This window comes from Tachysurus fulvidraco, chromosome 5 (assembly GCF_022655615.1).
Source record: "Tachysurus fulvidraco isolate hzauxx_2018 chromosome 5, HZAU_PFXX_2.0, whole genome shotgun sequence".
NCBI classification, from domain to species: Eukaryota; Metazoa; Chordata; class Actinopteri; order Siluriformes; family Bagridae; genus Tachysurus; species Tachysurus fulvidraco.
Window position 1 is genome coordinate 19178790 of NC_062522.1, and position 16507 is coordinate 19195296.

At 34.7% G+C, this 16507-nt stretch overlaps 1 protein-coding gene across 2 annotated transcripts in view; it reads left to right on the forward strand.

Moving 5' to 3' along the window:
- The window catches only part of ca16b (carbonic anhydrase XVI b), a 79523-nt gene that overhangs the window by 13507 nt on the left and 49509 nt on the right, over positions 1-16507 (forward strand). For both annotated transcript variants that reach the window (XM_027147352.2, XM_027147353.2), the window contains exon 2: positions 2691-2774. In XM_027147352.2, the coding sequence (XP_027003153.2) occupies positions 2691-2774 (84 nt within the window). The remainder of the gene's footprint in view (positions 1-2690; positions 2775-16507) is intronic.

The window sequence follows — 16507 nt, forward strand, 5'->3', positions numbered from 1 at the left end:
TAACACCTAAATGGTGTTTTTTACTTCTAAGAATACATTTACCTTGATTTAAGCTTAGGTTTGGCTCATATTTTAAGTGAGAGAATGTGGCTATTATTAGAGTACAGATTAATTTCAGGATTTTGGGAATGCTATTAAGCCTATCTTCTATTTGAAGTCAATAATACGTAATGAGAAAACATTAGCCTGCTTTTCAGTATTCATAGCCTTTGAATATTTGATGTAAGCTGTAACAGAAACAAGTAATTGTTTACAGTTCCAGTGCAGTTGCCTGTGTGATCAACCTCTCTGTCTGTCAGGGGATTAAACGACAAACAAGGCAGGACGGCTCACCAGCCAATGACAGTCAACCTAATTGTTCGCTAACCAATAAGGGCGGCCTTAATTGCTGGGACAGACTGAATTGACTTAACTCAGCTTCTAATTAATCTCCAATGTAATGATGCAAGCGAGAGTAAGAACAGTTTGGAGGATAGGAAAATGTGTTTATGCGAATACAGCATCTTCCCCTGAGAGTGAGCCACTGGTAAGGTAGTGGCGATTGCTTTGAGGTGAGATAAAAATACAGGAATCCCCTTTTGGCCTTGAAGAAGCACCAAACAAATCTCAAGAGGAACAAGCAGTCACAATAGAGCTTTAATGACGTGGCCAGCAGGTCCATGCTTTCATAAGCTCCATAAAGACTTGCTTGTTTACAGTCATTCAATCACATTTAGACATTTATTATCCTGCCCCTTTAATAGTAGGTTGTCAGCGGTTGTTTTGTTGTTTCGCTCCGACATGTCAGCTCCATTGTGGACATAAAATAGAAGCTCTGACAGAGTAGCATAGGCATATTAACTCCTCTCCAGGTTTTTAAGATGTCGTTCACACACACAGGGGGTCTTCAACAGGTGTACCAGGGCTTTGAAACACAGAGTGAGATAAACAGGACGATTACCAAACCCCGGGAAGAATCACAGGAAAAATTATGCTAAGCATGTTTTAAAATGTGGTTTTAGCAGAGTGTGGGCTGCTGATTTTGCCCAGCATGAAGCTCTCTAATGCATGTGCAGAGGTGTGCAATTGTCACTATTTAGTTCTAGATTACTATTTGTTTCTCCCGTCCCTCTTTCTCTCTCTCTCTCTCTCTCTCTCTCTCTCTCTCTCTCTCTCTCACACACACACACACACACACACACTCTCTCTCTCTCTCTCTCTCTCTCTCTCTCTCTCTCTCTCTCTCTCTCTCTCTCTCTCTCACACGCTCTCTGTTTCTATTTTGCCCATTACTGTCGAGTTTGTCTATGCAACTTTTTCTTTTGCTTTCTTTTAATTCTTTATATAATGTTTATGAGTGTATGTGTACTGGAGGGAGAGCCCTTTTCCAAACATTTTTGTCTCAGGAATTTAATCAGATTATGAGAATAGTTCATTGCCTTTAGTGAAAAATTCATCCATGCAAGAATCCATGCAAAATTATTATACAAATGTTATCTTGTAATAAGGCTAATTTAAGGCTCAATAAAACAGTGTGGCAACAGTGGACCTGCAATACCAAATCATTTAAAAAGTTGGACAAAATGGTTGATGCATATAAACAAAAATGGATTACTCTGCCAAAGGCAGCTCTATTAAGGCCAGGATTTCATCCCACTGGGGAGCAGGGAGTTTGTTGGTGCTATGAGATAATAAGGTAAAATCAGACATGCATGTCTACCATGCAAGCATATATGTGATCTCCCTGACTAATGATTAGTTTAACTCCAATATTTTGTTCTAAGAAGCAAGCACAAAAAAACATCAAAAATGTACTGGTGGCTTGTGAGATTTAGGCATAAGCCTAATAAAGCTATTGAAGTGAGTGGCAAAATAAGACGTGGGAGCAACTTCAGAAGAATTCACACTAGTTTCTTTCTAAACATATGCCTGTTTCACATTTAGTTAATTAATTTATCTTTAATTGACTTTATTGCATAATGATTTTTTTGAAGGACATCTAAAATATGCATGTGATATGTATAAAATGTATATTACATTTATATTGTTTGAAGGTTTTTTGTTTCAAAGTAAACAATTAAGATGTAATATGAAAACTGATGTTTTTGGCTTATTTGCTCTAAATAAAACGATGAACCATTCCTTGTTACTGTATCAACAAGTCAACATTTTGACTGGCCAATGTTAATGGCACATAACTTATAACTTAATTTATCCGACAACAATTTTTATTTTATTCTGCAACAAATATTACATCTTAAGTGGAAATGGTAGGTTCAGTTGTAATGAAAATTATTATTATTATTATTATTATTATTATTATTATTATTATTATTATTATTATTATTATTATTATTATCATCATCATCATTATTATCATAATTATTATTATCATTATTAATAATAATAATGATACTAATGATGATAATAATAATAATAATAATAATAATAATAATAATAATAATAATAATAATAATAATAATAATAATAATAATAATAATTGCTGCTTAGTCATGGAACTGGATACTGGAACTGTTTTTTATAAAGTATTTAGATTCTTCAGTCCCAATATTGTTTATATTGCTAATAACTGAGCAAAATAATAAGAAATGGAGACGGCTTATGTCAGCAGGACGCATCCAGTGTTAACTAAAAATCATGGACTGTCTCTTTAAGGCTAAATATTGTTTCTCTGATTTTGTCTTTACCAGCTGCACCACCAGGAACAAAACATGGTAGAATCTCAAATCAGAGAGAGAAGAGAGCCACAAGAGAACCCTACTGGGCATATTCGGGTGAGTTTTTCCTTTCCTGCTTTTAATCAGGAAAGTTTCTTTTTGGATGGACATGGCTGTTGTACAGCTGCCTTGATGCATTATTTTTGCCTTTCCTGATCTACAAAATACAGTTTTTTTTTAATACTTCATAAAAATGAAACCATTTCCTTCAGAAATGTTTAGACATCAGGGGTTTTTATTCTGTGACATTCTATTTCTGCTTTAATAATCCATACCAATGTGGTTTAAAATGGCAACCTAAATTATTAATAATACTTAAACCTGCAATTTACATACCTGTGTTTTTTTGCCTCATCTGAGTGTGTTAAAGTGTATATTGATTGGAAATGTAATAATATCCACTGTAACTTCAAAACAATGGCAGAAAAAATGGTGGTATTGACAGAGCAGGGCAACTTTTCAATGAGAGGTAAAAAAACATACTGGCGTTGAATTTGTACCCTTTTCTTAGTACCTTCACATCATCCAGCAAAAATAAGGTGAAATTGAGCTTTCTGTGCAGTCGATTGCAGCTGTCCCACTTTCCACATCCGGCTAAATTAACAAAGGATCCCTTAAAGTGAGCTTCACTGTTTTCCATTTAATAGCTTAGTATAACACTGAAGGGGCAGAATAATTAACCAAATTCTCACCCTTTACAGTGTTGGGTGTAGATATTTAGTGTTCCTGCTGAAGAATGCAATTATCACACTGTAGTCTAGTCACTGCTGCAAAGCCTGTTCTTTATTTTCTTTTAAAGCAGAATCACAATCATTTTATTTTTTATCCCAATATACAAATGTTACACCTTAATTAGAAGTGCTATGCTCAGATATAACATACATTACAGTGGAGGTAGAAATAGCACCAGGATAATAATTAATAGCAGTGGTATGTAATAATGACAATTAATAAGCTAATAAATAATATATTAAACAAATAGTAGTATTTATTAATCATGTTACAACAACAATAATACAATAATAATAATTACTATTATTATAGTAATTATTATTATTTATTAATTGTTGTTGTTATTGAAATACTCACAATTGACACACAAACAATTGAGCTAAAAATTGTGTAAAAATTCCACAGAGCAAATAGATCATACCTAAATTTTCCTTATTTTTCCAGGTAAATCTAATCTCAGGACTATTTTAATCTCTCTACTCCCTCTCATGGGTTGTGTTAAGGTGGGCGTTGGCAACCTTTTATTTCCAATGGCAGGTCATTGCTTTTTCTCTGGGCTGCTGAACCCTCAGAGATTCTGTACAAACATGTGACGTTTATTCTGGCGCTTCCAACAAGCTTCCAGCAGGGAACAATCATTAAGTGCTCAGCTTTCCTGCTTTATGCTCACCTTGACAGCTTCATGAGTGCTATTTCTATGTAGAAAAGCCCAATATATCCCAAGTCGACTCTACAACTTGGAAAGGAAAAATTTGACTCAAACAATGCAATGATAAATTTTGCAAACTGTATATTCATTTGAGTCCTTACATGCAAAAAATCTTCAGTATTACATGAACATTTGAATTTTTGGATTAACTCCAGTGTGATCTTCACATTAGTAAATTAGTTTAGATGTTGATTTAACACTGGGGAATTTACACAGCCATTTAAAATGCTGTTGGAGTATGTCTGAGTGGACCTGAACACGTTGTTCTCAGAAATCATTTCTGCTTTTATATTAGGTCAAAGCTGTACAATTAATTCTAAAATATATGCACAAGCCAAAAGCATGTTAATATAATCTAGTCTACAACTCTGTTGGCAGACAAATACAGTAACTTAAAATATATGTATTTCATACACAACACCGTTATTATTCCAAAAGTAAATTTAGGCTAAGAATGTTGTGTAATCTTAGATGATTTATTGCACAGAACACATATAGCACTTTCATTTGATTTCTATTGATCTGAATACAAAAGGACAGGAGTCACGTTAGCCGATGGAGAACATTTATCTTTAGCAGGTGGCCCATCAGATTTGTCAGACTTGGTTGATCATAGCCACACTGCCTGCTTACAGGCAATCTAGGTTTAAAGTCTAACAAACGCACTATAAAATATGCTTGACTTTGCCAAGTAATATCTCACAGCTTGAGGCCAATGTGCAAACAGAATCCGCTTAGCACAGATTTTACAGAAGCTGTTCAATAGACCTTTTGTTTTAACCTCTCAAATCCTCTGACATTTGAAGCATCTTAATTGGCAACTTTTTCTTTTTTGTATGTGTTTGTATGTTCTGAGAGAAAGCAGAAAATGCTTATACCTCTCCTACTCACACAATCATTTCTGTGCCAGAAGATTTCTGTAGGCTCCTCCATCTTAATGCTTTGTGTTCCAAACATTTTCTTTGGACTCAGTACACAAAAGTAACATAAAACAGGGAGGAAACTATAAAATGCCGAAGCCTTTAAACTATAAATAAACACAAACACGGCACCTGTCAAATCAATGAGTGTCGGCTTAGTAATTTATTAGTGATTCTACATCTACATCTTTTTTAATAGAAAACATGTATGCTACGTTTATGGACTTTTATAGATGTGTTCGAGAAGGGTAGAGAGTGAAAAATACAGTTCACAGGCCACGTTTGTCAATAAGAAACTAACGCCATCATATGTGTGAGGGCTGGTAAACACTGTCAGCTGTAGCTGTGGCTAAATACTGAAGAAAAAAAAAGATTGCGGTTTTCTGCTTGTAATGTAATGTGAAATGTATTTAAGAAACTGTCAATATAATTCGAGACTAAAACATTATTTAAAAAAGATGAAGAAGAAAAAGAAGAAGAAATAGCCAACAAAACAAAGCTAAATGAATAAATCATTGATTAATCAACAGATACTGTACTAGTAGTGATCGGCTTAGTAAAGAGACGAACGTGAGGCTCAAACTGAAATGCACGGATTGACTTCAGATCAGGTTATGAGACGGTCTGATGTGGATGAATGTGATAATTGTAATGAGTCGGTCTGTGTTTTGCTTTGTTTCTGTCTGCTGTCATGCCCTGCTGTTAATTGTTGGCCCCGCCCACTTATTTGTTACCATGGACATTAATTGCACTCAATCTCTCCCCCAGGTGTTTTGTCTTAGTCTTTGATTGTCTCCGCCTTGTGATTGGTTCTTGTTCACTATATCTACTTTGCTTGTTCACGTCCCTGATGTTAGTCGTTATTGGTGTAGTATGTTGTCTGTTTATGTCTCTGTTCTGCGCTGTTTTTGCCTGCTTATCTGTTTCTTGTTTTGGTTTATTAAAAGTTCAAACTGCATTTGGATCCTCACTCGCGTGTGTCTAATCATGACAATAATCAACAGTAACATGTCTCATTGTATGATATCTCATTGTAATGTTTTTTTTTGTTTGTTTGTTTTAACTCAAATAGTACATTTGGTTATAGGTACAGAAGGTGCAGTGCAGTGTTTGTCTTTCCCGTTTCATGTAACCTTTTCCTCCATGTCTCCAAACATAAACAGTACTGTGCAAAAGTCTTTTTTCTACCTATTTTTTTATACAAATATTGGCGTAGATATTTATTCGATGACTTCTGCATTACTTCCTTAGAAAAATAAATGAGATTTCTAGATATAATGTTTCCATACAAAATGAAACCATTTTTCAGGCAGGAAATGAATGCTGACTATCAGGAATTACCTGGAAAAAACTGAAGCAAGTGTGACAAAGTCTCCAGCTGAACTGTGGCAGATTCTCCAAGATGCTTGAAAACTTGAGTGCTTATGAAAGTGTATGACATGAAACTGAGACTTTTAAAGGAAACCTTGTTTACGTTAATGTTATGTATTGCACTTTATGGAATTTTTTATGTAGAACAAATATGGTTGTATGGAGCATGGTGACTTATTGGTTAATATGTTTGCCTTAAACCTTGTAGTGTGGGGTTGGGTTTGGGGGGGTCGATTCCCTCATGCATCATGAGTTTCCTCTGTGTTTTTCATTTTTCTCTCCCAGTTGAAACAGACATGCATTGTAGGCAGACTGACATCTTTAAATTTGTGTGTAGTGTGTGAAGGGATGTGTGATTGCAGGTTCCCAGAGACTCTGTGTAGGATATTTGATACAGTTCAAATTCAATTCAAATGTATTTTTATAGCACTTTTAACAATGGACATTGTCTCAAAGCAGCTTTGCAGAACATAAGAAACATAATACAAAATAATATATATTATATGAAGATTAATATAATACAAAAATTCGATATTAATATTAGACTGATATTTCTCCTCAATGAGCAAGACTGAGGTGACCGAGGTGACTGTGGCAAGGAAAAATTCCATTAGATGGAGAGGAAGAAACCTTGAGAGCAACCAGACTCAGACTCAATATTTATAATCACGCCCTCCAGTGTCACCCAGATCTGAAAAGACCACATGTAGTTGGCATCTCCTCTTCTAATGTTTGAATACTTCATGAAGCGAAATCCAAACAGAGCGTATACATTTTTAGATGCCTCAGGATCCTCAGGATACCTCAGGTTGGCCTGATCTCAATGGATGTCCAAAATCTTGAATCATGACACGGAAAACAACTGGATGGGTAGAAAAATAGTGGAAAATAGACGGATGGATGTTTTATTATTTTTGAATGCATCTGTGCTTTATAGGATTTCTTTCCACTGTGCAGAACTTGCATATATATCCAATAAGTCCCATTATATGCAACCCTCCAGTGCACACTGTGTGCAGACGATGTGATCACTAGCGTGTTTGCTCGGAGATCTGTGGGTGTCTTTATGAAATCACTGCAGAGGCTGTAAAGTATGTGTCTTCATGTATTTAGGCCATGGGTATGATTGATAACATTTCCATGAGGATGTGCCATTTTTTTTAAATCCCTTTTATTTCTCAGGTCTATCTCCCACACTTTTCCACCCCCAGACACAACGACATACACATGATTGGCTACCCCATGGTCCCTAACCTCCTTCCAATTTTATCACTTTTCCCTCCATTCATTTCAGAGCCTCTAATTTGTACTTTGCATTTAACTGCAAATTAAAATAGCCTCATCTCTGTTGGAGACCCATTCAGTCTCTAATCTAAACTATGCCTCTGTCAGCAATATTTCCTGAACAATTGTTTATTGTTTTTTAAGTGATAATCACACATGTGAGAATGATCACTCTAGGTGGAACAGTAAGTCAATTACATCTAAATGATATAAAGGAGGTAATTTAAATGTAATTAAGCGGAGAAAAATGCTACAAACTGCCATAAGTGGGCCTGGGAACTGTTATTGAATCTAGCCGCACACTGGCAATTAAGTTACCCAGGGGGTTGAGATTTGATTTTTATTTCTTTAGTGTCTGTTTATGCAGGTATTTCTGAGATAGAGACATAGATAATATTGCACACTGAAGGGTGCGATTTATATTTTTCACCTTATTCCATCACTTTCTTATTTTCCTATTTCTCTGCCTAGCTTTCTTTGTACTTCAGCAAATATTCACTTTAAGCTTGAAATAAAGTATTGATGTTTGGCAACTCCCTGTTGTTGCAATATGACATTATTACAGAAGCCTCAGTCAACTGTCATTTACAAGGCTATGCAGCAAGCGTTTCTCAAGGTGATTTGCTGCGAAAAGCTCTGTTGTATCACATTGCCACAGATAAAAAAAAAACATCATGCAATATATTCTGATTTTTTTGCTGTATTTATTGAAATAAGAATTTGAGACTGAGGTGGGCATTGCAAATTTTTAATGTTTTTTTTATTTTATTTATTTTTTATTTCATTTCTGGACATTCTTTTTGTTGAAAGATCCATCTATGGTCAATTCTGAGGTCCTGTTAAAGCCAACACAGTTTGGGGGCAAAAATAAGCAGGTACACAATGCAATCAATCTTCCCACTAGCTACAAATCAGCCCCAAAGCATCAATGATCCAGCACCATATTTTACAGAAGGTACCAAGTGCTTTATTTTTGTGTTCCCCAAACATGTTGATGGTGCAGTTTCAATAATGCATAATGTTCATTTATTGCATTTCATGTGATACTCTCAGGCATATTTTAAATATTATTATTATCCTGAATGTCAGTAATTTTGGCAGTTTTTGAGAACACACTCATTAATAAAAAATAGTTTTTTTTAAAGAGAAGTTTTATTTTTTTCTAGTTTTTTCTGTTTAACTTAATTTGTGTCATTGTGTGCAATATGTGTTTTATACAAATATTTTTGCTTATATTTATGGTAAGTGTCCAAAACCTCTAGAGTTTGCACAGTAAACCAAAACCCAATACGCAATCCTGCTCACCTGCCATTGATAAAAGTTCAGGATTATGAGCACTAATAATGTTTGTCTGATGATAATCTGTGGCTGTAACATTTAAGTATTTACAAAGTGACATTAAAATGTTCACTTGAGTTGCAGCATTGATGGTCATGCAGGTTTCTCACAAGTCTTTAAGAATTTGAAATGTGGCCTTTGTTTAGGAGGGAGTATGCTGAGCAAAACATTCCTACCCCACCCTTACTACAGTCTAGACACTGATTATATCTCTGTATCTGGGAGGAAGAGGATGCGTAGTTTTAATGGTGGGTTTGGCTTGGGAACGTTGGTCTACTTTTTCAGAATGCATTACCATATTAAGAAAATGCCCTGTTAAATAGAAAATAACAACCAGTTTTATTATGAATTAAGAGACTGTTCTATTATAAGATTATACCTTGTTATAAGATGGTTAACAAATCTTTGCAAAAATCTAAAGCAAATATAACGTTTTCCATGTAAGATTACACAATGAAGATCCTCTAATGATAGAGGATTAGATTTAAAAAATGACTGTGATTAATCATCAGCACAAACTGGACTCGTTCAGAAAATGGAAGATTTTTTTCATTGCCCCTTCTGTATTTGTATCTGTCATGAATTTTGTGTATCATCCTATTGATAACCAGAAATTATTGTCAGAGCCAGAAACATTCACAAAACATGCATTGCCACATTGACATATCACTGTAATCTTTGGCCAAGATCACCTTTAATGGGTTTCCAGGGAAATTGTAAACTATGAATTAACTGAACAATCTACAGTTATTACTCTGTAAACCAACAGTTGTTGTTCCCATGGGACTGTATTTTTTCCATCATTGAAGGTATTCTGTACTTCTGGGACTTATATAACAAGAATGTCCTGACCTTACTATTTCATTAGTAGGAGAGCTGTGGAGCAGGGTTGGAGGTAAACTTCCCTAATCATATTCTAGTTTGGATTGAAGAATAGATATACTATAACCTGAAGTTCTCATAGACTTGTTCGTACAATTGTTGTGTTTTAACAACATTACAATACTAATGTAATCCAGAAGGAGTTCCTACACCTACTGTATCTAGACATGACATGTCATACATGTGCTTACCATCCTACTGATTCACTAACTAGGTTTTCATTCCCATTTAACAGGTTCTGTATTTAGACCACTCTGTTCACTCACACTTTGTGCGATGTTTTCTCAGTGAGCATTTCCAAGCTTTTTTTACAGTGATTTGATTTCTATTTTACTTTTGACTAGACTGCTTCTGCATTGTCTTCATCGCTATGATTGCCCTTATAATGAACTTTGCCTGTCTAAATACATCCTTTATCTGCCTAGTTTGGATGGTTGCAATAAACAACTGTCTTCACCTCATCATGACACAAGCATATGTGTTATAGATATCTCGTTCTTGAACGAGTCAACTCGTGAGAGGGCTCTTTTAGCTCAACACTAGGAGCCCACTTGCATATCTGAAGAGTCATTATATGTTCTTGCTGAGAGTTCTATGTAAGCATGTGGTCAATTATAACCAAAATGCATCCAGTGAATATTATCAACATTTGAATTGTTTGGCACAGAATAACGTATCTGTGTGGGACGGATACGGAGAGAGGTTTCGACTGAGCTGCCGCTTATGTATGTCGTGTGCTGTGGAGGTGTATATCACGAAAAAAGGAACTGTCTTTGAATTGTACTTTAATGAAAGTTAAGTGCAGACACAGCAGGCCCAATAATATAATAATGCAGGAATTTTTACTTATTTTCAATGTAATACATCTTTGTCAAAGCACAATGGTTTTACATTTATTTAAATAGATTTTCATACAAACAAAAAGCAAAATATATGTACGTTTTTATTGAACAATTTATGTGATAGATTAACGTTTGATGACTCTAAGGCCAGCTTTGTGGGAATAAGTCAGAAATGAGCCAGGCGGGAGTCGAAAGAGTCGGCTCTTACTGGCGAGCTAAGATGATTGCCCTGATTCACTGAAAAAAATATTTAATTAATGCCTGAGCAAATGTCTTTTACAAACAGAAACAAATAAACCAATTTATTAGATACATCTAACTATAACTACACTCATCTGCACTTTTATCATGTAGGTAGTGTACCACAGGAGTGCTAATTATTACACGCATTATTCAAATATTAGAATAATTCTACAAATAAAATGTAAATAATGTCTAAACTTGATTCAGAGCTGGAAAGTTACATATATAGATATTTAAACGGATACCCACATATGCAGATAATGGCATGTATTCTGCAAAATACTAAACCAATACCGACTGCAGTGAGTGTGTGTCAGTATATATATTTAAACTTATCTCTGTCAGCACATGCCAAGACATTACTTATTTAATCTGTACATTACATCATCCTAACATGGCATGTAAACAATATGTGTAATGTACTTTCATACTCTTAGATGGCTGCATACAGCTGATGTGCTACAGAATCAATGGCCAAACCCAGATTTCTTGTGGCGAGATAGAGAGAATGCTCCCGCTTTGGATTTTATGCCTTGCAGCTGTAATTAAAGTTTAATCAAACTAAACTTGACCCTCTTTGCCGCTTACCCTCCAAAGCGCAACCACTGAGACAAACCACTATATGAAATGTGGAAAGAAGTCCCAGTTTGTGTAGACATGGAGGAAATCTTTTCTTCTTTCATCAGCACCAAATAATTTACACTTTAACTGTGACTCTGTGGTAAAATACTGCACAGTGACATGTGAGCAGAGAGAGAGAGATAAACCAAGCATAGCCCTATGTATTTTTGTCTTAAATTATATTTTACTAAAAATAAATCAAGTAAAAAAAAAATTGCTGATCAACTTTCAGACATCTCAGACCTAATTCTCAATGATCATTTCATGATGATGCAGTGCAGTAACCATAGATTAAGATATTATAACCTGGAGGCAGCCGTACACCTACTCATCAATGGCACACTTTCCTGAAACTGTGCTAGACTTGCAGCTCTTGTGATTAATTCTCAAAATCACCTAATTTGGTATTTGATTTTTAAGGACTTGAATATAGAAAATTTCAAAAAATTGACTCATTCCCGGTGCTAAACACCTGCTGCTTTACATCATTCTTCATCTTCCCTCTATTCCAAAGGACCACCGCTGATAGAATCATTGGTTATTGAATCATTCTCAGTACAGCCATATAAATGGTCTGCAGTTGTATGCCTGATTGTCTATGCTTGCATTTATTCAAAACCCTTATCCAAAATCAAACCAAAGTTCATTTAGAGACAACATTTAAAGAATGCATGTTACCAACATATCCCTTTATTAAGCCAGTGGTGCGGTTTATGTAACAAAAAAAAAAACATTATTATCTCTTCTGACAACATAGTCATAGTCAGCCGAGTTCAGACTGTCAAAAACACACACTGTAGACAGCATGATAGCACAGGTCACTTTATTAGGAACAATAAATTGTACCTTTAATGATGGAAAAAAATACAGTCCTTAGGGAGCAACTGTTGGTTTGTTAGTATAATAACTGTGGATTTTTCAACTCATTTACAGTTTACAATTTCTTTAGAAACCCATTAGGGGACCTTGGATTACAGTGACAAAATATGCCAATTTGGCAATGGATGTTTTGTGAATGTTTCTAGCTCTGATATGAAGCTGATCTTATACAATATGTATTTTTCCCCTGTTATAGACAAAAGTTATACAGCCTTAAGCCTTAAAAACATTGCCAGGCACATGTCGGTTGATGTTCATCCAAAAGCAAAATAAACAGAATATATAAATTCATTAAAGTATTATATAATCTAGATTATAAAGGTGTGCTTGGTAATGTCATGGACACTAGAGAACAGAACATATACTTCGCAAAGTATGAACTGAGACAAAGCATGGTTTTAAACAGTTCTAATCAGTACATACTAATTAAACACAGTTGAACAGAGTCAAAAGGATGGTGACTGGGAACAAGGACGTGCAGGTACTGTCGTTGCTGGGAGATCAGGTCCAGCATGGCCATGTTTGTAGGTTGTGAGTTCATGACACTTTAACTAGGAAAACCATTTTCATTCCACTCTACCCTTCAGTTTGTTTGTATGGTGATGAATGATGAAATGTGACACTTTATATGTATAATCCAGGGACATTAAAAAATAGGCAAAGGCCTATAATAATAATTTTACCATGTTTTTGAGGTAAAATTTCATGAGATACTACATTCTCTGTATGCCACATTAGCATATAGGTTATCTTTTGGGGAAGCATAAGAATTATAAGATCATTAATATTCAAATATATTTAAATATTAACCATTGTAAATGTATATGGAATTCACATGTAACGCATGTAAGTATGACATTTTATCTTGCCGTGGTCTCAATATTTATTAAATGTTTTTTTTAATGGTGGCTTGGAAAAAACATGGCTTGGGCTTTATTAATTGAAATTGCACGAAACAGGCTTTTGTGTAATCAGCAGGTTGGAAAGTCCCATCATAGGGTTTAAAACTAATTGTCAATCCTCTTTATTTTACCTTGAATTAAGATTTTTGATTTGCCATTTTAAAAAGGGATTTAGGTAACATAGATATAACTAACATAACAATGGAATTGATACAAGTGAGATAATTTTGTTTTTCTTTTACTACAGATTGCTTTTTTTTATTATTCAATTAGCAGAGAGGCTGGTTTTCTTCAACAGGATGTAGAGACATTGAAGCTGATAACACAGAAAGGAAATTTGTTTTGTCTGGAAGTGTTCTGGGCCAGCTAATTAAATGTAAATAACAGATTGATTTATTGTTTCCTTCTGTGCTATTTTAAAGTCCTCAAAAAGAACACAGCTGAGTTGTAGAACAGAAATATGAAGATAGCCATATAGAATATTTTGAATGTAGTTATATACTCATATCTAGTATGAGGTAATATTTTTCTATATCTTTTTTTACAGATATAATACTTTGTTTATTTTTACTTGCCAGTTGACAGGCAGGTTCTTTGTCTTCTATGCTGTTATTTTTTGTTTTATCTTATCTAATATAATTTAATGTAAGTTGAAAATATGTATGTTAATATTAGAAACTATGGATAATACTGGGTCAAGATGAAGTGCTTGAAACAGTTTATATAGTCTATTATAAACCAAATTGGGTTATTAACTTTTGATTTAATAAAGTCATTGCCATTTGTGTATACTTCATCAAGCTAACAACAGGTCCAGACTTACATTTTTGTAACTTTTATTCCTACGAGTTCTCCTGTAGTTACTAAATAATTAATAGCGGCCATTAATGCATTTGTAGCTACTACAAGAAAGACTGCATTTTATGTTAAATATATTAAAGCTAAAGAAGAGAAACTTTAAGCCTTTAAAGTAAATTTACTAGGAAGTAAATTATACCTCTGTTCAAAGCAGATTATTTTTCTTCTGATCAGCCAATAAGTATCAAAGGAAATGAATTTAATGGTGTTGAGATTTTTAAATATGTGATGCTTAAATATTGAAATTAAGTTTATTAAAGATAGTAAAAGAGTTAAAGATAAAAAGGATATTGGTATGCTGTTTTTAGCAGAGAAAAGTAAGATACAGTGTTTGTTATGTTTGTCTGAATGACTATTGGTGGACTTATTCTTCTTCCCAAATGTAACACATTTATCATATAATAGAAATCCATATCTATTACAAGAACTTGCTTTCATTCTTATAAATATCTGTCAAATGAGCACAAATAGTTTTTTATTATGAATACTTTATTAGTATTCATTTAAACAGATTTGATTATCTCTCAGTATGACGGCTTCCCTGAATGTTACTGCTACATCACTGAAAAGTTATAATGAATTCAAAAGGCTAGGCTGACTATTCTCAGTAGGTTGGAGTGGCTAATGAAATAATGAAACAATATGGTGTTAAAGCTGGCATGATTTCTTTGAAGAAGAAAAAAACAACTGAAAACACTATCTTAAAAACATCAAACTATTATGTCATTAATTTTGTTTAGCAACATGAAAATGTTATACATTTATACATGATGAATCAACTACGCATCATCTCAGGTTGCTGAAAGATGATTTGTTATTTAATGGTCACTTGCAGTTTTGCATGAATTACTTTACTACTTTTATATAAAACAGATACCATCTGGTCTCTGGTCACTCATTGGGTCTATCAGGGAAACAGGAAAAATGACAATAACTACAGGTCTATCTGTACAACAATCCATCCAATGTATTATCTACAATCCAAACCCCAATCCTCCACACTGTCACTCTTAATAATGTCAGCGTTGTGTGTTTGTTTCCTGTCTTCTGTGCCTGGTCTCTGGAACATTGAGGGTTAGATTGAACATGACTCGTAAGCGTTGCTCTTCCAAAATCTGCGAGAACTGCCAAATAGTGTGCTATGTGTTCCTGTTCCTCGAGGGACAAAATGGACATGACAAGGCAATCTCCACATTGTCAGTATTCCCTTGGCAACCACAGTGAGCTTATTTATCCCCAAGGTTAATGGGATTGCAGCACAGTAACAAAGGTGGTGTATTGAGACAAACATGTGGCTGCAGGACTTGGGGGAATGTGATGGAGAGTGGTGTCTATCAAACTAAATGACTTGGTTGACCAGAGTAGATTGCAGAGAAAGAATACAAAGGCAAAAAAGGCAATAAAGGGTTTTATGGCATATAATCCATGAGCTCTGTCCAAAGATTATGAGCACCATGCTGTCTATTTAAAATGGCGGTTCTGTAAAGAGAAATATAGAAGTTTATAAACATGAACTAATTATCTATGACATACACACCTACCTCTGTATTGTACATATATGTGGATAGATAGATAGATAGATAGATAGATAGATAGATAGATAGATAGATAGATAGATAGATAGATAGATAGATAGATAGATAGATAGATAGATAGATAGAAGGTGAAGACAAAAGGTTGATGCATTTTTGCTTATGGTGGTCTATCAGAAAGATAGGGCTCCTAGGATTATTCAACCACTCCAGGGTCTCCACTCCACTGGTGCAAAATTGAAGGACAAGAGTTCCAAATTGCCAGTGTCATAAATCCTTTCAGAGAGTGATCATTTATGGGAGAAGAAAGCACAGGAATATGGTTTCAGGGTCTGACCTTGGCATCGAAATAGCACTGTGCCCACTCCTTTAATGTGTGTTCTTCACGGTCTGTGCTTGAGCAACGAGATAAGGGGGCAACTAGTTGGCTAAAGTTTTAGAAGGAACAGTGACAGATATTAATATCTTGCAAACAGCTTATAGCCAAGTCTTGAAGAGTGGATGAAAGAATGAGAATGACATGTACCTCTCTTTCTTTGCCTCCTGCTGGTATTGCAATTTACGATATTTTAGATTTTCTGATATAAGACTCTGAGCATAACACAGAGCTAGTTTGGTAAAATGTTTCATTGATTGTTCTTTGGTAATGGGAGTGAGTACTAATATTTGTCTTGGAT